Here is a 22,078-nt window from a genome sequence, read left to right on the forward strand (position 1 = left end):
CTTGAAAGTTAAAAATATATATTAGTTTGTGTCGTAACAAGAAAACATTCGATTATTAAAAAACATTCACTTGATATTAAGGATAAAACCTAACATCTAAATAAACCCCAACTATACATATTGACAACAATAACCAACTATACATAATTGATGTATAACAAATAGTGCCCAATAATTGGGTAAAGATATTTGAAGTCCTAAATTATTAGGAACATGTAAAGTTCATCCTAATTTCTAAATAGTGCTATTAACTTTTAATTGTGTCCTAAACTAATCAAAGACTAATCATTCGTGTTGAAGACCAATATCCTTTTCCATCTGTGTTATCTTCTTTGTTGGGAGTTGGATTGAAGGCATAACCAAATCCTAGTTGTCAATTTTGGCATCGTTGTAACATTATTCCAACCAAAGTAAAGCTTTTTATCAACAATAATACACGCAAGTTGCATTTCAATGCAACCAACCCAATTATATCCCAACGGTAAACCGGATTCAGTATTTTATGAGTGATTAGTCCGGTTATTGAATCCACAAGTCGAACCGGTCATAGCAGCCAACACGTACCGCCGCTAAGAGGGGAAAGATTCTAATTTTGTAAGTTAGAGAAAATTAATAATTAACCAATTAATTGTTAAATTAATAGCACTATATAGACTAAGGTTTGTTGTCCAGCAAACCCCACGTTTAATACGGTGTTAGTCAAATAATTAAGTCCTAATCCGAATCAGATCAAGATGATAATTGAAAAGCATCCCTAACAAACCATGTGGTGGCATTCTGAGTTATCACTAATTAAAACTTAAGAGAGGCCACAAAATATCAAAACGAATCCATCGACGTGAAATGCTTACAAGTTATATGTCTTCTTATGTCCTTTAATTAAATTTTCTCTCTATTATTTCCGGCAAGTATATGTGTCAAGTGAGTTTGTTCACGCATGCTGTTTGTGTTCTTATATTTGATGTTTTGTTGTCTACCAAATAAATGATAATGCATGGCCATGGTATGAGATGGCTTGTGAAAGACCTTGGTTCTTAATTAACGCGTAACCATTTTTTTTCTCTTGTCAAAGAACTTTTTTTTTTTGTAAAACTAGATTAAAACAAGAAGAAATTCGTTTGAAGCAACTAAATCTATGATCAAAATTTGGTATTTTTCTAATTATAACATAAAAACAACAATAAAAAGGCAGCAAATTTGGGAATACGGTAATAAAGCACACGGTTCATTTATAATTTGGATTGGTTATGTTTTAAGCTAGAAAACTATATAGTATTTACGGTGGAAAATAAAATTTGTTTAACAAATTCAAATAAAAATGTCTCCAACTTATATACAAATATGGTTCGTTATGTAATTATGTTTTTGTTTTAGCTAATAGTTTGCTGAATTGTGAAGATGGAAGTGAACTATTCAAAGTTCAGTTTTAAAAATAAAAATCCTTTTAACAAAAACAAAAGTTCAATTTTAAAAAGGTGAATTTAATTATCGAGTTATAGATACAAGGATTATGTAAAGTATCGTTTATTTATTTGTTTTTCTATTTTCTTTCATGTAGTTAACCTCATACAAATAATAAAAATAATGTGACAAAATAACGCAAATAGACAGGAAACAAGAAGAAAAAGAATGAGAGTGATAATTAGTTAATGTGTTAGGGCATTAAGCAATGAGACTCGAGTGCTAATCAAACCCCTAAACACTTTCTCACTCTCACATTCGATTTCACGGATCGAATTCTCCAATTCCATCATCCTCTTCATCAAACTCTTTACTTCTTCGTTCTTCTTCTTGCTTAAACCAATCAAGCTTTTCTCTTCAACTTGCTTCAACTCCACGATTCCTTCGTCTAGTTTCTCCTTTTTTTCGGATCGTTTCAAAAACCCTATAAACGGCGTTGTTTTGGTGGCTCTGAGAGATAAGTAAACGCCGTTAAAGAGAGCAACGGAAACCAAAACAGTTACTTCAATGACGTCACCTATAACTGACGCAAGCTCTGCGTCACCGTACGTTCCGTTAACGTTGTCTACGTGGCAGTGTTGGTGTTTTGTCTTCGGCTCACGGATCGATGACGTCAGTTTCGCGATATCTCTTGCGAGAGATCGGCGAGATTTTAGGTAAGATGCGATTTTCTCGTCGTCTTTTTTACGGAGAGCGACTTGAGCGGCGGACTGGTGCTCACGGAGGCAGAGGATCGACGTACGGAAGATTCCGTAAGCGTCAACGAATCGGAGAAGATCTTCTAGAAGATTCTCGAAGAAAACAGGACGGTTTCGTAGAGATTCTTGAGATTGTGGGAGCTGAAGTATATCAGCGAGCGTTTCTTGAACGTCCTTGAGGAGACTGAGACCGTCGGTGATCCAAGAGGTGGTGCGGCTGTGAGTTTCTCCGGCGAATGAGAACCAGGATTTGAGCTGAGAGATCTCGTGGTTAACGTGGGAGATTAAGGGATGAGACCGGCAGGGTAGACTGATGGATCTTGTGTGATGAGAGACACGTGGCTTTGACGATGGAGATGATCGGCCGCAAGGTTTGTTAGGGAATGAGAGTGATCGTCGGAAAACTCCAACCATTCTCGGCGGAGAGAGAGAGAAGAGAGAGTTGTTGTGATGGTTTGATTTTGAAATGGTGAAAGATGAGGAACAAGGAGCGTTTATATACGCAAGTTGGTGGGGTTTCGGCAATTGAAGTATGAGATGATGTGCACGTGGGAGAGTTACGCTATTTTTTGAGAATAATTGCTTTCTTATTTCCCCAACTATATTTTTATTTAGTTCGGTTAAGATATACATTTTATACGTATCTATTTTGTTCTTCCAATTTTACACGAGCATACACCTATTTATTAGACGTTATAGTACTTTCTTGTTTCAATTTTACACGATTGTGTATACAACTGTATATTAATTAGACGTTTTGATTACATAATTTCCGACTTAAACTAGAGCCAAACTCAATGCTATGTGACCTATGTCATGTCCCAATGTTATGTAAATAACTACATAGGTTTTTTTTTTTTGGCAAATAAATAACTACATAGATTATAAAGGTTAAAGGATCGTATATAATAGTTTTCTAATAAAAAGTATAATAGATAGGATATAAGGTGAATAATGAGTATATTAATCAGACTTAACGAGTTAAGAGACATAACAAATGTTCCATTTCAAGCGGAGAGGGGACACACGTGGGTTGGCCACCCTAGCTAGAACTCCAATCCAAAACTCCTCACCTTTCTAAAATAAAATTCACACTCGGTAGTATCGTATTAAATAAACATAATTGAGTCTTCTATAATTTATATTGGTATAAGGGTTTAGACGCGTTAAGCCGTTAGACAGATTTGTTTTCACATGGTTATGAACGATCATCAACATATATACACATTGAATGATTAATACAAAGAATATAGAGTTATATATAAGTTTTAATCATATAAATTTTATACATTCGGCGAATTGGTTCGTTCAAATAAACTTTTATATCAATTAAATGTAAACTTAATATGGATAAAATTATTAAAAATTTATGATCGGCTTCAATCGAAGAAGGCGTGTAAAATCTAAAGTTATTGGCGTCCTATATTAACTCTATCAGCGACTGAAGATGAGCACATTCGGGATATCAACGGCATTTAGTGTTTAAGGTAATGAATATACACGGGACAAAACTCTAACATGTACACGTTTTTTAATCGACGATAACAACAAATCAGCTTGACCCAAGACTTTTAATATATATACATCATAGTATTTTTACAATGTACATCTATGACTATGATAATCTATATAATAACAACAGGTCTTTCATCATATTAATAAACTGTTAGACTGAAGATTATGTGTCTAGTAATTAACAAAAGCACGAGGGGTGAGCTGGTACGTGTCAGAGAAGGGCAGCTCCAACTATGCATCAAAGGATCAACATCACGGTTTTCTTGTTCACGACACTTCATTTTTGTCCAACCACGATCACGAAAACAAGAGATATATAATTGTATAATCTTACATAGCCCTTAAGTCGATATTTTACTTAAAACTAAGCATTAGATAATTAGGTAGTGCAAGCGTGTGGACTTTTAATACGAGTGTTTCGGCGTAGATCCACAAACATCAAGAGGGGCCTTACTTAACGCTAACAGTATTAGATTTTTGAAAGCATGTGACTTGATTTGTGGATTTAATTGCAACTGACCTGAAATGAAATGTGAGGAGCCACAGACTCTGTGATCGGATTTTAGAGATATTTCTCGATTCAAGTGTTTTAGATCCACATGATGTTTCCAATTATTTTGATTATAAATTTTTGTGGTGAGTTTGAGTTTGATGGTCATGAATAATAATGACATGTCATTATTTGGAGATGATACCATTAATATACTTGACTAACTGGATGTTGAGAGCTTGCCCGACAGTTTAAATTTGCTATAAAACACTAAAGACGAGCCATCGTTTTCATTTTGAAGTTCTGTTCGTTGTGTATTCATCATGGTTTAGCATGTTTCTCTACATGTATTGATGATGACTGAATTTAATTTTGATATTTTAGATATACTTTGTTTTCATTAAAGGGATAATGTTTATTGTCGTTTAAGTTTTTTTTTGTTCTTTCACACAAACTATAATTCTATGTCATTACTCAACTGAAAACTGAAAGTTTTGTGAAAAATCTATATTGAAATATAACACTGAAGTGGTATGAGATTAGATAATTCGAAACAAAACATTTGTCGAAAATAAAAGACAGCCAGCCATGTATAATATATATCCGCATCTTTCCTCGCGTGATGTGACGAGATTCCAATTCATCTGCCAAATGTTAGATAACTTAGTTATGTATACATATCAATGTATACACATATCAATGTCTTCCAAATCCATAGGAAAAGTTTCCAGTAGTAAAACTTAAAATCGTTTGTTCCTTAAGAGTGTATCACTTTGTGGGTGCATGTAAGGATGCGTAAAAGATGTATAAAATCTGCACTAGTGGAAAAAATCGAATCCTGTAACAGATTCAAAATTAGGAACAGATTTGCTTCTTTCACGTGGTAAATCTATATTTTGGTTTTTTTTTTTTTTTCTCAGAAAAGGAAGATCTTGGCTCAGCTCAAATCTCAATGTGCAATTATATATATCTAGTTTGCATTTGATCAAATGTAACCTGATATATATATTTCAAACCAAACTAAAAGGCAAAAAACTAAAACAGATTGGGAAAATTTGTTAGCGAATTAAATTGGACCTAAAGCCCGATATGTTCTAATTGGGCCGTAAGCCCAAAGTACAAATCTGTTCGGAGGCGGGAGCTTCCCATTTAACGGCCATTCCTCTCATATTTTCAAACTCTTCCACACATCTCCTCGAATCCAAACCACCGACTCGTTTCCTCGCAAGTGCGAGTTTTTCTCCAGCGGTTTCGTCAAAAATCTTCTCCCAACCTTTCTCCCATTCTCCATGTGCGTCGCACAGCTCCACCGTCTCGTTTTCCCACTCTGTCCAGCTCCACTCTTTATTCAGCTTTCCCATCACTTCTGCCACGCAAGAGCCGTTGCATGCGACCGTGCAAGGACGGCACTTGGCACCGTTTAACGGTCCACGGCTCGATAGTGCCGCCACTGGAACTCCGTATCTATATGGAGGGAAATCGTAGGTCCGATCAGTCATGATGCAGAAAGGGAGAGGTTTGGTGACGTAAGGAACACGTTGGGTTGTGAGCTGAGCCTTGAAAGCGGACTCGGAGTTCAGATGAGTTAACCCGGCTGAATCGAGGTCGGGAATGAGGGAGAGGCGAGAGAGAGCTACCGTCGAGGTGTTGAGATCTCCGACGCCGAAACGGTCGTTGAGACCACCATAAGAGGATCCAGGTGGAACTAGGTATTGACCCGGTATGAAGTATTCCGGGTCGAGCGGGTCAGCCCAGTAACCATCAACTCGGGTCCGGACTATCCAGTCGTATGTGAAGTTATTCTCGTTTTGGTATGCCTTTATCATCGTGATGCAACCTTCCACAAGGTTGAAGTACTGTAATAAGCCCTGTCATTGAGACCAATAAGAAAACACACATGAGAAAATAATGGATTAACAAAATAATAATAATAATATAACAGAAACAAATTACTCGATGTTAAAATGCTAGTTTTACTAGACTACTTATATTATCATGTTAAAATCACTTTTTCAAACATGAAATGTCAAAATGTTCTAAAATGTTATGAATAATATCAACTCAATAAACGTAAATTGATACTCAACAAAAGTTTATACCAATGTATATATATATTTATAATACTTAATGCCATACTGCGCATTAACCATTTACTTGATAAAAAATACACGAAAAAGCTTACGGATTCACATCATCACCACGCCACACATTAGCATCATCATGCCACGCATTAGCCATTTCGTAAAATTATTACCATAAATTAAAAAAATACAAGAAAAAACAGAATACCTTTTTCCATACAAACAATATACTATGTGAATTTACAAGCTGTCAGATTAATCAAGATCTTCTTTATCAGGAAACGTGGGTCCGGATAAGGTAAGGGGTCAATTTCAGTCTCGGACTAGTCGGCTACAAAATCTTGCGAGTTGCTAAACAATAGAAATTTCAAAGATAATCATAACTTCAATCTCAACCTAACAGTCTCATACTATTAACTATAGAACCCGAATCGAGAAAGAGGCAATAACTCATAGTATTAACAAATATAGTCAACAATTAATTGCTATCACACCCATATCTTAGAGACATCCGTTAATACCTTTAGAAGCGTCATTTTTGACCGCAATTTTGTTATAAAGTAACGAGGAAATAAAAAAGAATATCATATTGGATGGGATTGTGACAACATCAAATACCAAACCCATCATCAAACAAAAAATCCCTTCACATGAGTAACGTACGGATCAAGAAACGGTTACACCAACCCTAAACCTCTCCAACTAAACGGAGGTCCCCGCTCCTGATCACTTTCTTATCCTTAATTATATATTCCCGAATTTTATGCACTTAAAAATTTAATGTAATACTCCAACATTTAATTAATTGAAAGTTAGTGAAAAGAATTTATAAGGTAAGGAAGTTCAAAAGAGTCGATAAATTACCTTAATGCCATTGGGCGAATTCATAGGTGTGAGGACTCGAACCATCGGCTCAGTCTCATTGATTGGCTTAGGCTCAAAGATACGAACCCAAGCAAGTCTTGGTGCGTCCTTAAGTAACCGAAGTTTGAAAGAATTTTTGTCGAGAGGACTATTAAGAAACAAATCAGCATTAGGATAAACCCTCAAGATCTTCTCCATAATCGACGGTCCGGTTAACTCAAACCGCCTCGCTCCTCCTACCAAACACACCGCAATCTTCGACTTAACCAACTCCTCCCTCTTCCTCCGCCGTCGATTTTCCATCTCCTCCGCTTGGATAACGTCGTTAGGGTTCGAATCTGACAATTCGACGGTGAAATCGGTGACGGTTAGGGTATGAGTGTAGATTAGGTTACGAAGAGGGGCTAGAGTTGGAAAAGGATCAAGTGAGAGAGATGAGAAAGAGATTAAGACGAGGAGGGTGAGAGATGGGATTATGAGAAGGAGGAGAAGACGACGATCGACGTCGGAGATTCTCCTGGAAACGTACATAACGGCGGCGTAAGTGATCGTAACCCTAATCTGTGAGAATAACCACCACCGTGGATTGTTCACACACGTTTCATTTGCCGAGAGAGAGATTTTTGTATTTATAGAGTTTTGATTTTCTTCAAAACTTTTGAAGTGATTCGGAGAGGCGCTGGTTTGTTGGAGTGGAAGGTGAAATCAACATTACGCGTGGGTTTGGTTTTCGTTTTCTCTTTTCTTCTAGAGAGAGATATGAAATATCTATGTAGCTCTGTATAAAACCGATGCATAATTAATTAAAATATACGTATTTGATTACGTTTTCAAAAAGGAAATGATCAATGTTACTTTTGTTTTTTTCACGTTTCTTTGTTTGCTTAGTAAATAATTTATGAATGTTTGAAATACTTTGGTGAATAGTTTTAGTGCTCGATCGTTACAGTAATCAATTCGAATAAACTCTTCACTAAATATGCTCGTTACAGTCTTCACGTTTATTGTAACTGTTAGACCCCCACTCATTGTGTATTAGGGGATGTTGACAAGTATATTGAAGAGATTGATATCTTGAAAGGCGTACGTGGACTAGTAAAGAAATGGATAGTTTGGGTTGCAAGAAAAGTTTTACTTTTTGTATTCAACAAAAGGAAAAGAAAAGTATTTTTTGTTATCCAAGATATGACTTTATGTAGTATATTCATTTGAGAGCATTGTATTAATTAGAATGTTCACATATATCAATATATAATTATATATAGAATTTGCTCTTCAATTGTAAAGAAGAAATGAGGTTCCAAATTTGTTATTAGTGCTCTAAACATATATTTTTATTACCTTAGAAATTAATATATAATATTTCTTTCTTTGCTTTCCCATGACTTTTTACTGTTTTTGGTAACAAGATAATACTTTCCCTAGTATATAAGATTTTTAAAGCTTTTTTGTTGTTGTTCCCAATTAGTTTTTCTCTAGTTTCTAGTCATAATTTATATTAATTCCATAGTTTATGATTATTTAAATTATGCAGTATTTTTTATTGGTTAAATTTTTATTAATGATAAAACATGTGATTTTAGCCAAAACATCTAATAAAATGGGACATATGGAGTACTACAATAGTGATAGATCTTTTATTTACCTGTTTATTATATATGAATCTATTCAATTTTCATTTATTTACATGTTTATTTAAATTATTTATTTAATTTGCATCTAAAATTTGCAAAACTATTGTTGGGCCATGAGTGTCAACTGTCAAATGTCAACCATAGAAGCAAAAATAAAACAGTTTATGATTCAGTTTGTAAAAGTGGGCTTATTTAAATGAATATTGGCCCATTAGTATCATCTTCACGAAACCCAGCAAAATCAGAGAGCGGCAAATCGTTGAAGAGAGATCTTCTTCTTCCTGAATCCGTAACGTTAGCTCAGGCGTAAGAGCATAATGCAAGGAGGATCATCGGGTATTGGTTATGGTTTGAAGTATCAGGTAGTTCACGATCTTCTTCATGCCCGATCCTTTGTCAATTTACGAGCTTTCTTAATGGTGGAAAATTTGCTGTTTTCAGGCCAGATGTATATCGGATGTTAAAGCAGATAGAGATCACACTAGCTTCCTCACTGGAACCCTAAGCTTGAAAGAAGAAAATGAGGTGATTGATTCTTAAGATCTGTTTCGTTCTATTTCTGGATCGGAAGATTCTGACTTTGTTAAATTTTAAGGTTCATTTGCTTCGTTTGTCTTCTGGTGGATCTGAGCTGTTATGTGAGGGATTGTTCTCGCATCCTAATGAAATTTGGGACCTTGCTTCTTCCCCTTTTGATCAACGCATTTTCTCTACTGTCTTCTCCACTGGTAATTCTCATCATCTCGAAACTTCTAATTTTGAGTTGATTTGAAGTAAAAAAAATCGGACTTTTCCGATTGAATGCATAAAGTTTCAGAAATTGAAACTACAGTGTTGTCAGAGGAGAATTACAGTGTTGTTGTTTTCAATTTCAAGGCGACTCATATGGAGCAGCAATATGGCAGATTCCTGAGCCATATGGTCAATCGAATTCTTCAACATTGGAATGTGTTGCTTCCCTTGATGCACATGTTGGTAAGATTAATTGGTGAGTTCATTGTTTACAGTTTCAGCAGTCTATCTACTGGGTGTGCTTATAAGTGCGGTGGTTTAAAAAGTCTTAGAACTTGTAACTTTCTTATCTTCACTTTCATGAAGACTCTCTATACCTCTTGTGGAAACAGCGTTCTTTGGTGTCCCTCTGGAAATTCTGACAAGTTAATCAGCATGGATGAACAAAATCTTGTCTTCTGGAGTTTAGACTCTTCAAAGAAAAGTGCGGAGGTGATTGTTGCTACAACAAGAGAAAGGATAAACCCATTAAATCATTTTTGCCTCCTGTGTTTTTAGACCACCTTTGAGGTACTTTCCGCTTAATCATCTTTTTTGCTAATTATAGGTTTTATCTAAGGAGTCAGCTGGTATGCGTCATTCTTTATCTGGTGGAGCATGGAATCCACATGATGTGAATTCTGTTGCAGCAACTTCTGAATCATCTATCCAGTTTTGGGACTTACGTACTATGAAGTATGTCATATTTGTTCCTCTCTTATGTTCGCATGAAAGTTAATATACTGTATTCCTGCATGCACAGCTAGCGTGTTTCCTCTAGTCAATAGTTTGTCATTATTAATTTTTGGGTTCCAAAATCAGATACCTTTATGTTGAGCTTGATATGTTTGCATATTTACAGGAAGAATAATTCAATTGAACGTGCCCATGTACGTAATGTTGACTACAATCTCAAGAGAGAACATATACTCGTAAGATTTCTCTCTCTGTATGCAAATATTTTAAATGCTTGTCAAGCAATTCCAACAAAGAATTACACAGTGCTCCAAAGTTAGAAAACAATCTGTTATATAGATTGCAAATGGGTAGGAACAAGGAAGTAATTGTGTCATTTCTGATTTAATTTTTTCTTCATAGCAAGAACTTTTTATCTGAAAGGTAGTAGGTCCCCTATTTACAGAAATGGTATCAGATGGTTCTATTTATGCATTGGACTGTCGATTGTGTAGGTTTCTGCGGATGATGAATCTGGTATACATCTCTGGGATCTTCGGAAGACAAAGTTTCCTGTGCAAGAGCTCCCTGGTCATACACACTGGTAATTTACCTCTAAACTCATTTTTGTGGATTATTATTTTTTCTCTTCCATGATTCTGCTTCATATGCACACAAATCTAATGCTTTCGACCTGAAATTTTGTTTCTAGCGTGACTGTTCTTTCTGAATTTTCTTTACAGGACATGGGCTGTCAGGTGTAACCCTGAGTATGAAGAGCTAATTCTGGTACCCATTTTCTCTTACCTTTTTTCTCTTAGCACAGTCGAACGAATCTAAATTGTTATTGTGCTTGTCACTACTGACAGCTTTAAGCTGCTAGTCGATGATTCTAGAACAATTTCTGTCACTCACAATGTATATTTAAAGTGTCAGTTTCTGATAAATTAACCAAACACAGAGCGTTGGAACAGACTCAGCTGTCAACTTGTGGTTTGCTTCAGCATCTAGTGAGCATAAAACATCAGAAAGGTTAATTCTCTTTATTATCGCACACAACAATTTTTCCAACTTTGTTTTGAACTTTTATTCTAATGCCGATGCTGTGCAGCCCGGTGGAAGCATCACGTCAGCGTGTGAACCCGTTACTAAACTCTTATACTGACTACGAAGACAGTGTCTACGGTAACTCTTGGAACAAACTGAGTTTAGTTACCACAATTTCCCACTAAAACTGCATGAAGTCACTATATAATTGCTGTCACAGGCCTTGCTTGGAGCTCGCGTGAGCCTTGGATTTTTGCATCATTGTCATATGACGGTAGGGTAAGTGACTTTGCTTTTGACAACAACCTAAAGAACTATGGAGAACTAAGAAATAGACGATTTATTACCCCAAACAATTCTAAATTCTGAAAGCAGTTTGGAGAGTTCATCTCATAATTTTGGTGTTTGCTTATGTTAGGTTGTGATCGAATCCGTCAAGCCTTTCCTGCCAAGAAGATAGGTCCCGATGGAAGAAGGCTTCAAAGAAAAAGCTGCATTCATATGCTATCATTTAAGACAAATTTTGAATGTTTTTATAATAATCACAACATCAAAACTATTCTTCTACAGTTCTTCAACTTTTACTCGTGTCTTTGTTCATCTCTATCTCTCAGCACAAGGCACAAAGATGTAAAACCAAACCTCGTGAAAATACTTTGGTACAAAGTCAATGAACCTGCTGCTATAATTCAGTTTATTGTAAAGAAAATATTCGGATCAAGTAATCACCGGTGTCATAATGCTACACATGCCTACTTGTTTTCCCTTTTTCTATAGCTACTTTCTCTGGTAAAGCCACAATTCCGAGTACTAAAATATGACTGAAAAAAATTGATCTGTCCTCAGATCCTGATAAACAAAACAATGCTCTATCGCGTGGTTCTATGTACAGGAGACATTACATGCAAAATGGTGACAACAAGGCTTAGCACCAAGGTTGGAAAACTCACTGTGAAGTGCCCAAGCAGAGGACAGATTCAGTGTAGTGATGTGAAGGTCACTGATGCGTATCTAACTAATCTGATAGCATTGCTTCAAGCTCAGGCTCATCAGAGGTAGATGGATCATCGTAATCTAAACTTGTCCCGTTGTATAATCCTCTGTCCTGAAGATCACTCTGTTCTTCCTCATAGTCTGGCTCCGACCAATCTGGGTCATCCTCTTCGGTTTGATCATCATTGGTTACAGTTACTGCTGCGTCTTTATTAGTGGATTTGTTTTTCTTTCCAAGTTTTCTAGATTCTAATTGCGCCTTTGCCTTAGCCTCTGTATCTTCGCATATGCACGTGGATGGGTTTTCGTGAAATTCACCTCTACCAGCTCTTACTTCCTTTGGCTCTCCCATGAACCCTCTCTGAAACGAACGGACTTTAGATGAAAACTCCTCCCATGTCGTGTTCTCTTTGTTCATGAATAATCTGTAAAGCTTTTTTGCATTCGGCCTAACAGTGGGTTTATGTCCTAAGTATCTCCTGCAAATTTCATATAACCAAAAGCTTAAACCTTTGCAATTCCATCAAAGAAACAAACTGAAAAATGCTTAAACAAAGAGATGAGCCAAAAAAACATAGAAGAAGAAGAAGAAGATGTTTCAGTACCTCCTCCCAGCCAATATTTTTGCCATATTGCCATTGTTGTTGGTTACAAATACGTCGCTTTCATCACAAACAAGGAAGTCGAGTGCAGCCATTCTAGAAGAGTACGAAGAAAAAGGTTCTAACTCTTCCTTTGTAGCTATAGTGTCTTTTGAATAGAAGTGTGGAAAGAGTGCTTTCAAAGGAGCCAATGATTCTTCTCCTCCATATACTTCACCAGACGCGACATATATATGAACATCACTGCCATATCCCAAAGCTCTAAGCATCAGTCCGACTTCTTCTGGAGTGAGTGGACATCTTCCTTGTCGCCTCTGTTTCTCTGGGTTGTTAATCTGCAATAAAATTGCAAAATTAGTCATCGGTACCTTGTTAATATAGAGTACAATGAATCGCATGTAATTTCTGAAACATTATACAGAATAGGCATTACATGTAATGTTTTCCATCTCCTTCTAATTGCTGCAAGTTCTCTCCTTTCCTTATCACCACCACCATAATAGCATCCCGAGAATGCAAGCATATCAGGTTCATACCTGCAACACAATCAATATCACTTGCGTCAAACACTAGTATTTATAGAGATTCAAGAGGTAAATGTAAAATATCATAATTGTTGACTAGAATATCAAAAATGTGATGGAGTCACTAGAGGAACTCCAGGATAAACATATTTATGTATTTGATTCCACTCGTTTCACGATGCAATCTCCTCTATTAGATATGAGTACTGAGGTTTACCAAAAAGAAAAAGCTAAGAGCATTCACTACAGGATGGTTCAGCTGTGCTACATGTTAATTCTCCCCAGAATAATGCCCTTGTTCAGTGACGAAGTGAAAAAAATAAAAGAAATACTAGGATTTAGAGATGAGCGGTGGTGCTACCTTAAATGTAAAGCAATGAAGTGTTTGCTCCTCAATCTCATGCGCCGGACCAATTCATTACCCATTGTAAGTATAGGATCAGTGAACTTTAGAGCATGGTAATTTACTCTACATCTTAGCTTTTGCAAGTCATCACTCAACTTGTTTGAAAGTCTATAGTCAAATTTGTTCAGTTGAACTGCCTGAAGCATAATACAGACAAAAGTGATATAAGAATAAATCGAGATGCTTAATCCAAAAGACAACCACTGCTTCAAGTTCATGTTTCGAAGCAAACATCAATATTGTAGCAATCAACGAAATGGGCATGCCAAAAAAAAGAATAGTACCAAAGACTTGTGAAAACAATTAAATGGTTAGACTTGTGAAGACAATTATTTGGACCACCCTAAGCAAATAGTCAATACAGACAACAAACAATTTGCTTAGACATATTTTAAATGCAATAAGTAAAAAGTTTCAGCGAAAGAAGGAAACTTACATGCCTTTTGAGAAGAACAGGTAAAACACGGTTAATATAGCATCTCTCGTTACATTTCCGTGGTACACGCATTCTACTTGTACTCCATGTACGCCCTCCTTTCAGTGGAAGTTGCTTTATAATTCTGACGTCTCCAGACAGAAATGAGATAAACCAATCAACATCGAAAATATGCGAGAAGTCACTGCACAAAAATTCACAAAGTTACAAAGATGCATAACGTTTCTCATAAGAAAAAGCTAAGTATGCTTAATCTGTCTCAGACCTGGCATCCTTCCAGTAAGACTTCTGGTCTAACTTGGGAACAACAAGAGTAGCATTTAGAATCCTTGCCGCAACAACTGCATCTACAATCTGTAGAAGGATTAGACCCATCAGCTGATTAATAGTAAACAAATGCTTGTATTTTGATAATCCATGAAGATAGGTATTAACAAGAGAAGTCAAACAAAACTCACTCCAGTTCGTTGTTGGTTCAAACCACCACTAGTGGCTATTACCAAGTATCGATCATTTCTCGTCACTGCTTTCGAATCTGCAAACAAGTAATCGGATTTTGTATGACTTGATAATCAGTGCCTTGATTCCATACTAATCGAAAGTTTCATACTTTTCGTAAGATCAGTGTTACTAACTAATGGAATATGATTAAGAGTGTTACGCACTTGCGAATTTGCTGCTTGCATTGCTGCATCCAAAAAAGAATTCAGCATTTCGTGAACGCCAGATATCACGATCTGATCTGCCTCCAGCTCTCTGTTATGGATCCAACTAAATCATCAAATAGGTCGGAAAAGTTTCAAACTTTAGCGAAGAATGATAAAACCCACTAACCGGAATATGGAAACCTGTAGCTTTGATCGCATCATTGGATGAGTAGCGAACGCGTGGAGGAAGGCGATCGGAATCTCCAGGAGGCGGAGCAAGGAAAGAGAGAAAAGCGAAGAGAATGAGGAGAGATAGAGAGACGGCGATAACGAGAGGAAGGAGACGACGGAGACGGTTGTAGTAAGGGTAGCGCCGCCGATGGAAATTCATGGCGGCCGCCGTGCAACTACCTCGCTGCTCGGAGATATAGAGAGATTGAGAGAGAGAATGAAAGTTTGGATTTTTGGAATCAAAGCATGTTGAAAATGTTACTGTATTTGAGAATCACAAAGCATTGTTTCGATCACGAGAGACAAACAACAATATTCTCTTTTCTTCAAACAAACAAAATCATCAGAGAGAGAGAGAAATTGAGTTCCTTTGTTTTTGAGCACTTCTTATAGAGAGGTTTCCATCTTATTACAATCTGTTTAATAAAAATCTGTTAATTTTGATGACTTTTGACTAACAATTATTTGATATATATTAGCTTACATTATACATTTAGGGTAAAATAAAGCAAAGATTAATATCAAAATCTTTAATGACGGCAGTCGGCAGCATTGATTTTTTTTACTAGTCTTAAATTGAGTATTAGCTTATACGTAATTCGGTTAAACTCATATTTGCCTAACTTTAGTTGTTATCACATTGATAAAAACATTATTATCAGGGCCTTTATATGAATCAATGGAATACACATACATATAACACTCAAAGATATATGTCCCCAAGTCGGCCAAAAAAAAAACAAATGTCCCTAATAGTTGACAAAGAAGAAGAGAATTGGCCTCAGTTATTAAGTAAAAGATAATAGTTAGTGAGTAATGTAATTAAGTAACAAACATAAATCATTTTGGTTAAAAGAGAAAATATCTTCTTCTTTTTATTTATTTAAAATTTAGGAAAGTATCATTATTTTTTGTTTTGCATTGTTGTACAATATACTTTAGTTAGAAATTTGGTATTCTATGGTTTGAAATCAGCTAAGTAAAGGATTGGTCCTCTATCTATGGACAGTGATTTGTATTTGGATGAGTAAACTACAAAAGAAAAACAGGAGCAAGTTGTAACATTATTAAGTTTGTTTCTGTCGTTTCCATCTGTCCTTTATGTTTTCTCAGTAAATATTCTCTTCTTTGTTTCAAGTGATCAAGTTTCAATATCATATGCATTGCACTTGTTACCTTTATTTCAAAAGTGGTTAAATCCATATTCAGAAAACATACTTATAACTTTGTATAACCAGGTGCAATTGGAATATCTTTGGCTAATTCTTTGATACACAGTTGTTGAAAGGTAAAAATAAACAAAAGTTACAGTAAGAATCTAAAGTAAATAACAAAACTCGCATTTGATGGTTCGCAAGTCGCCTTGTATTTAGGTGGTTCGTAGCCGCTTAAAAATGCTTCTAACCGTATTGTTGATCCGTCTCATCTAACCGAATCGATTGGTGACCTCCAAAACTGTGTTGTCACTAACTAGTTTGTATAGGATACAAAACCAAAACGGAGCAGCTTAGTGAAATGGCAGATAATCAACACCAGCTCTTATTCAGGAAAACACTTCCCATTCTACCTATTAACCGTACTTGTTGGAGAGTGCTCTGGCCCAGGGGCTTTGGTCTTCCGACCATATTATCCGGCCCCCGAGCATTGCACACCATCTTAGATTCAGAAGTGCTGCAGCAAGATGCTCCTCAGATTTTCTGAACAGTTCGATTATCTTTGTTTCAGCTTCAGGGTCTTCGCTCATGACGAAATTTTCCTCTAGCTCTATTTTCTTGTCCTGAAGACTCTCCTTGTCTTCTTCGTTGAGCATCCTTAAGCTCAGAACATTCAAAGCTTCTATAGCTGTTGCATGATACCCTTTCTCCACATAACAACTGAAAACATAATGACATGTCGTTGGATCTGGATTCACTTTCTCTCGGTGCATTTGCTCCACTATGTACTCAATCACATCAATCATTCCCTGCAGACAAAAGTTATGTGTATACTAAAGCAGTTTATTCACTTTCATTACTTTAAGCGTTTTTACAACAAATATCTTTACCTTCTCAAACGCTTTACGCAAAATGGTGTTGTATGATAAGACATCAAGATGTATCTCTTCTAATGCCGCTTGGTCCAAGAGATTGAGTGCCTCCTCGAAATTCGCATCATTCAACAAAATCTAAGAGGATACACAGCTTTAGTTAATTAAAATTAAATGAACAGCAATAAGCTGCTAGATTCCAAAAAAAAAATTGGAAGTTCTGAGCGTGAGCGATGGTTCAAGAAAATTTGGTATGTGTCTGTACTGTGTGTAGAATTCTTTCATCCTGAACTGAATACTTACTTGTAGCAAGTTCTTGAGAAACAATGGCAGCAAACTTTTAAAATTGTAATCAGATACTTTGTTATTACCTTCATCAGAGCAGTAAATGTAACAGCTTTTGGAGAAAACCCGTCACGGATCATCATGGAAACTAGGGCACAAGCTGATTTATACGAGTGAATAAGGCTGCAACAATCAATCATTATATTGTAGGTAGCAACGTCTGCAGGGCAGCCACATGATTTCATACGTTTGAATATATTGATCACCATGTCAGTCTGCATGTAATTTAAGTAGCGATCAATATTGCTATATATGCTGGTCCAGTGGAAATTTGATAAAGCTATTAGACCATGAAAACTTACTTCGTTTGCCTCGAGAAGTGAATGAAGCACTATGTTGTATGTAGGCGTTCCTAGATACATATTGCTGTGAGCACTGAGGTTCTCAGCCTTTTGCAGGTGTCGGATCATCTCATTCACCATACCTTCAGCTCCGAGAGCTCTAAGCTGGGAAAGAAAAAGGAAAGTGTAAACGATAAGTCCATTGTTCTGATATATAACACAAACATACACAATGAAGAAGTAAAGATTGATAGTATCGCCTTAAAAGGGATTTTCCAGATTAATATTACATTTGATTAATCTGCTTAAAACAGGTCAAGACCTATCTATATGGAGCAGAAACTAACCACATTCAGCCTTGAGATAGGACTGTGCTGAAAACCATTTCTCATCATGTCCATTTCTATAGCGTTAATCCTTTTACAACAGTCTACTTGGGACAACATGTTGCCCTCTTCATATGGTGCATTTACATTACCAAATAAGGAAAAGAGCAGTTCATAGGTCCTCATATCTGGACGCAGTTTTAGCTCTTTCATTCTAGCCAAAACTCGGACAGCACGCTCTGGTTGATCCTACAAAGCAATAGTAAGAAGCTGAATCTCACAGTTACACCCGTAAATAAACAGAATAAAGTTGTTTAGGTTCAAGGATTATGTACTAAAAATGGACACATACTAACAAGACAACCACTTAGAATGCCGATTATTTTTGTACGAATATTTCGAGTACGAACTAATAGAACAGATCATTAACCCTTTGTTCCAAGACTCTCCTATGATTAGAGTGGCAACATAGTCACAAGTACGGTCTTTTGAAATTTCTATGGCATCTAGGATCAAACTAATGAACTTGAGGGTTCGGGAAATATACTTGTAACAGAATACACAAACAGCGAAAGGTAAACGAGGTAGCTACGGTATATAGCTTCCAATATGTAGAATCAAACTAACTCACCAAGGAGTCATATGCAGCAAGAAGGTTATTGAAAGGATATGAGTATGAGCATTCAGATATTTGATCCAGCAGATGTTCAGCTAAATCAACTTGAAGGGCTTTACTGCAATAGGCTGCAACCGTAGCTAGAGTTGAATCATATGGTTTCAGATTCTGCTGCTGCATTACTTTCAACTGCGTAGAGATATGATATATAAAGAGAAATCGTTATAAAAAAAACCGAAACTACAGAAAGAAAGAAATGTTGAAAGAGATGGCTTGTACATTATACAAACTCCTACCAGTGTCATGCCATATTCATATCCTTCTGGAAATGCAACAGCTCTAATGAAACCATCATATGTGTGACTTGATGGTAGCAACCCAAGATTTTGCATCTTTTAGTGCAGATAAGAAGAAAGAAAGAAATGAGGTTTCACCAAATACCACAAAGCAGGACCCGAACCAGTTAAAGGACAAAAGGGAAGCGGACTATATAACAGACTTTTATAGCCCAACGAGGACGTAAAGAGCGTATCAATGATCATGAAAGCTTCGAAATTTAAATCAAGGTCATAGACAGAAGATCAAAATTCCCACTATAAGATTCGTTAATGCTGCAACTGTCTTCTACAAATGTTCAAAGAGTTTTTCTTCTCATAACTCTACAGTATCACGCGCAGAGCATAGCGAGTGGATAAGGACATGAAATGGATGAATGGGAAAGAAGTGGGAGATACCTGAAGCATTAGCTGCTCCGCTAGCTCAGAGTTTTTAGATTGTCCACATGCATGAATCACATCATTGAACGACCACCTGAGGACCCTAATAGCAAGGATTTTATTGTGACCTTTCGGCAAAGCCACTTTTGAAGACGAATTGCAGTCCACAATGCGATCAGTTACTCCAAAAGCAAATTTCTCTGATCCTGTTTCATCTTTTGATGGTACAGGAATATACAGTCTCGTGGAATGCAATTTTCCTCTGTTGGATTTAACAAAGAACTCTCCTCTTAAAGCTAGATACACCATGTGTTGCAATAATTCATATGCTGATTTCAAATCCCCTAGCCTTGTAAAGGACCATATGAATCTTCTGAGAGAAAGTATATCCAGGTTATAGTGGTTGACATAGTGTTTCCAGATATCATTGACAGTTGATAGATTGCGCTGAAAAACTGCAAGCTGAAAATAATATTAATCAGATAACAAAGAAAAAGAAGATAATTATGCAGATCAATGAAAATGAAACCTCCATGTCAAGGAACAAACGAAAGTCCTTAAGGGACAGCAAAGCTAAGACAGAAATGGAGACAATAACAAAAAGATAAGTCCTCTCCAGATCTTCTACACTCCAAATTTTAAAGTTGGCATACGACCAGCTCTTGAAAAAAACAAAAAGATTAAGGCACTGAAAAATGATATGTTCTTAACTAACCTTGAGAAGTGCTACATAAGTTATTCCATTCTTCCCCACTCTCCGTTGATCCATCAATTCCAAACATTTACTAGCGTGATATACGCTTCTCGTTCGTGCACAGGCTCCAAGAAAAAAGTTATAGATAGGCAGAAGAGGAGATATACGATCATCTTCTCTGACAGCGTGAATAAACTCTGATGCCTGAACAAGTATGCCCAAAACTATTTACTCATCTCTTTTAGTCGCATTATGTAAGGAAATACTGGCTTTCGAGTGGAATAATTATACCTTATCTAAGTGTCCCCCATTACAAAGGGATTTTACTATGAACAACAAAGATCTGCTGTCCAGACTAATTTCCTTCTTGCACATTACACTGTAAGTCTCCATGACAAACTACAGGAACAAATTACTGCCTTGAGGTCAGAGACAACAAGAGTACTGTATTATGAGAAACAAATTACAGATTTACATCTCAGCCCTACCAAAATTTCATTGAAATATAACTTGTGAAAGATAAACGAAGATTAAACAAAGCCAAAGGGAGACTTTGTCATATATCAAACTTACCACAGGATCCGGTGATCGAGCACAATAATATAGAATATCATGAAAATCATCAGCACTAAGTGAATAATTCCCCTGTATTAACTTAAAAAGCAATGCTGACGCTCCTTGCCTCTCTCCTGAACGAAGGGCATCAACAATCTGCAACTGTAAGATCTTTGACTCATCTTGGCATCGAATGAATTCATTACCTGCATATGGAAACATGCACTCTTAAGTCAAAAAAATCTCGTCTTTCATAATCCAAGTAACATCAAATAGATATTGAGACAAATAGACCATACGAAGAGGCTAAAATCAGACATACCAATCATTGTCGTGACACTACGAGAACAAGAACAACCAGCCCCATTATCAATTCCACTTAGTCCTCGTCCCTATAATCAAATACCCATTTAATCAAATTGCAATAAGTCTTCAAATTTAATTGAAGAAACACAGGGAACAGATAACTAACTCGAGATACGTAAGGCGTTAACTTTGACGACGACGAGCTCACAATAAATCGCAATGGAGAAAGCCATCTTCATTGCACAAACACGAAGCAAGTCAATGAACATTTATTGAAATAGTAGGCAACACAAAAAAAAAAAAAAAAATTGCCAAAACAACTTACAGAGCTCTGTACATGGCTTTCCAGGCTCGATTCTGAGGTTCTTCGAGATTAGAAAAGGCGAAAACTTACTTCACAAACTAAAAATCTAAACTCTAAATCAGTAAGCGAACATTTCCATTTATCGAAACTCGTTTCAATTATGTGTATCTGGTTCTAGCAGATGCGACCATGTTAGAAGAGGAGAGAAGCTTGCCGAAAAGAAAACATTTCAGGTTTATCATTCTGATGGAAAAAACAATTATTGGGCCGTATTCTTCACATTTGGCCCATTTATGCATTTCTGATTGGGCATTCCAATTTCTCTCCGGTTTAATTTGATCTGGGCTGGTATAAGTTTGTATGATAGCTATTAGCTTGCCTTGATCCATGGAAGAAAGATTAATCTCATAATATTTATTTTTCTATCAAAATGAATTGCTTAAAGGTGAAAACTTGTGAAAGATATTTCCAGGTTTCTAACATTATATACATAACATAGTCTCCATTAATCATCATGAATACTACCCCAATAAAAAGTAAATCAAGAACAAAAAAAAACATAATTCAATCAACAGCACCTGATACAAAAATATCAAACTATCAGTGTGCTTAAACAATGAAACGACATAATAGTATTAAACTATCAGTGTGCTTAAACAATGAAACTACATAATAGTATCAAGAGAATAATACTTGCCGAGTCATACCCATTATCATCTACTGATATATATATTTTTGTCTTATGTTAAGATCAGTCTACTAGAAATGAGACTTCATTATTTTTTATAAATGTCAAAATAACATAGAACATCAGAACATATAAACTAAAGCTTA

General features: G+C 36.2%; 5 protein-coding genes across 9 annotated transcripts; 1 reads left to right on the forward strand and 4 right to left on the reverse strand.

The window, feature by feature from the left end:
* Window positions 1-1,402: 1,402 nt before the first annotated feature.
* Window positions 1,403-2,630, reverse strand: AT1G76240 (DUF241 domain protein (DUF241)). The gene has a single exon (NM_106274.4). It carries the CDS (start codon window positions 2,571-2,573, stop codon window positions 1,647-1,649), a length of 927 nt encoding a protein of 308 aa, NP_177751.1. The 5' UTR covers window positions 2,574-2,630; the 3' UTR covers window positions 1,403-1,646.
* A 2,511-nt stretch (window positions 2,631-5,141) lies between these two features.
* Window positions 5,142-7,923, reverse strand: AT1G76250 (uncharacterized protein). Its single transcript, NM_106275.3, has 2 exons — window positions 7,110-7,923; window positions 5,142-6,032 (listed from the first exon to the last, which is right to left on the reverse strand). Exons 1-2 carry the CDS (start codon window positions 7,638-7,640, stop codon window positions 5,259-5,261), a joined length of 1,305 nt encoding a protein of 434 aa, NP_177752.1. The 5' UTR covers window positions 7,641-7,923; the 3' UTR covers window positions 5,142-5,258.
* A 967-nt stretch (window positions 7,924-8,890) lies between these two features.
* On the forward strand, window positions 8,891-11,961 carry DWA2 (DWD (DDB1-binding WD40 protein) hypersensitive to ABA 2). The gene is made up of 13 exons (NM_106276.5): window positions 8,891-9,105; window positions 9,185-9,268; window positions 9,339-9,471; window positions 9,620-9,731; window positions 9,868-9,967; window positions 10,083-10,210; window positions 10,377-10,446; window positions 10,705-10,793; window positions 10,933-10,978; window positions 11,151-11,221; window positions 11,301-11,374; window positions 11,457-11,515; window positions 11,655-11,961. The coding sequence occupies exons 1-13, from the start codon at window positions 9,061-9,063 to the stop codon at window positions 11,694-11,696; spliced, it is 1,053 nt and encodes a 350-aa protein (NP_177753.1). The 5' UTR covers window positions 8,891-9,060; the 3' UTR covers window positions 11,697-11,961.
* On the reverse strand, window positions 11,905-15,483 carry AT1G76270 (O-fucosyltransferase family protein). The gene is made up of 9 exons (NM_106277.4): window positions 15,032-15,483; window positions 14,863-14,953; window positions 14,656-14,732; window positions 14,463-14,551; window positions 14,198-14,381; window positions 13,717-13,898; window positions 13,265-13,367; window positions 12,835-13,166; window positions 11,905-12,708 (listed from the first exon to the last, which is right to left on the reverse strand). The coding sequence occupies exons 1-9, from the start codon at window positions 15,233-15,235 to the stop codon at window positions 12,252-12,254; spliced, it is 1,719 nt and encodes a 572-aa protein (NP_565129.1). The 5' UTR covers window positions 15,236-15,483; the 3' UTR covers window positions 11,905-12,251.
* A 791-nt stretch (window positions 15,484-16,274) lies between these two features.
* AT1G76280 (Tetratricopeptide repeat (TPR)-like superfamily protein) lies at window positions 16,275-21,475 on the reverse strand. Of its 5 annotated transcripts, none has more exons than NM_001334718.1 (14): window positions 21,266-21,475; window positions 21,107-21,173; window positions 20,957-21,026; window positions 20,653-20,840; window positions 20,371-20,478; window positions 20,101-20,283; window positions 19,404-19,847; window positions 18,966-19,061; window positions 18,685-18,858; window positions 18,075-18,302; window positions 17,749-17,892; window positions 17,473-17,661; window positions 17,120-17,239; window positions 16,275-17,038 (listed from the first exon to the last, which is right to left on the reverse strand). In NM_001334718.1, the coding sequence occupies exons 1-14, from the start codon at window positions 21,277-21,279 to the stop codon at window positions 16,646-16,648; spliced, it is 2,418 nt and encodes an 805-aa protein (NP_001322864.1). In that variant the 5' UTR covers window positions 21,280-21,475; the 3' UTR covers window positions 16,275-16,645. The 5 variants fall into 5 exon arrangements, with proteins under 5 accessions (NP_001322864.1, NP_177755.3, NP_001031285.4 ...); NM_001198480.1 differs by having other exon boundaries at window positions 16,600-17,038; window positions 20,371-20,466; window positions 21,266-21,299; NM_106278.5 differs by lacking the exon at window positions 18,966-19,061.
* Between the last annotated feature and the right edge of the window lie 603 nt (window positions 21,476-22,078).

The sequence above is a fragment of the Arabidopsis thaliana genome (genome assembly GCF_000001735.4).
Source record: "Arabidopsis thaliana chromosome 1 sequence".
In the NCBI taxonomy this organism is placed as follows: domain Eukaryota; kingdom Viridiplantae; phylum Streptophyta; class Magnoliopsida; order Brassicales; family Brassicaceae; genus Arabidopsis; species Arabidopsis thaliana.

Bases quoted from the DNA above. Each gene is read 5' to 3' on its own strand.
- AT1G76270 (NM_106277.4), bottom strand. From the start codon at position 15,235: ATGAATTTCCATCGGCGGCGCTACCCTTACTACAACCGTCTCCGTCGT. The intron at 14,733-14,862 runs GTGCGTAACACT...ACTTGTTTGCAG, and splicing joins TGCAAGCAGCAAATTCGCAA to ATTCGAAAGCAGTGACGAGA. The intron at 12,709-12,834 runs GTACTGAAACAT...TGAAATTTGCAG, and splicing joins AAAATATTGGCTGGGAGGAG to GAGATACTTAGGACATAAAC.
- DWA2 (NM_106276.5), top strand. From the start codon at position 9,061: ATGCAAGGAGGATCATCGGGTATTGGTTATGGTTTGAAGTATCAG. The intron at 9,106-9,184 runs GTAGTTCACGAT...TGCTGTTTTCAG, and splicing joins GTTATGGTTTGAAGTATCAG to GCCAGATGTATATCGGATGT. The intron at 10,211-10,376 runs GTATGTCATATT...GCATATTTACAG, and splicing joins TGGGACTTACGTACTATGAA to GAAGAATAATTCAATTGAAC.
- AT1G76240 (NM_106274.4), bottom strand. From the start codon at position 2,573: ATGGTTGGAGTTTTCCGACGATCACTCTCATTCCCTAACAAACCTTGC.
- AT1G76280 (NM_001334718.1), bottom strand. The intron at 20,479-20,652 runs GTAAGTTTGATA...TTGTTCCTGTAG, and splicing joins CTCGATCACCGGATCCTGTG to TTTGTCATGGAGACTTACAG. The intron at 19,062-19,403 runs GTATCTCCCACT...CTGCACTAAAAG, and splicing joins CGGAGCAGCTAATGCTTCAG to ATGCAAAATCTTGGGTTGCT.
- AT1G76250 (NM_106275.3), bottom strand. From the start codon at position 7,640: ATGTACGTTTCCAGGAGAATCTCCGACGTCGATCGTCGTCTTCTCCTC. The intron at 6,033-7,109 runs GTAATTTATCGA...TCTCAATGACAG, and splicing joins ATTCGCCCAATGGCATTAAG to GGCTTATTACAGTACTTCAA.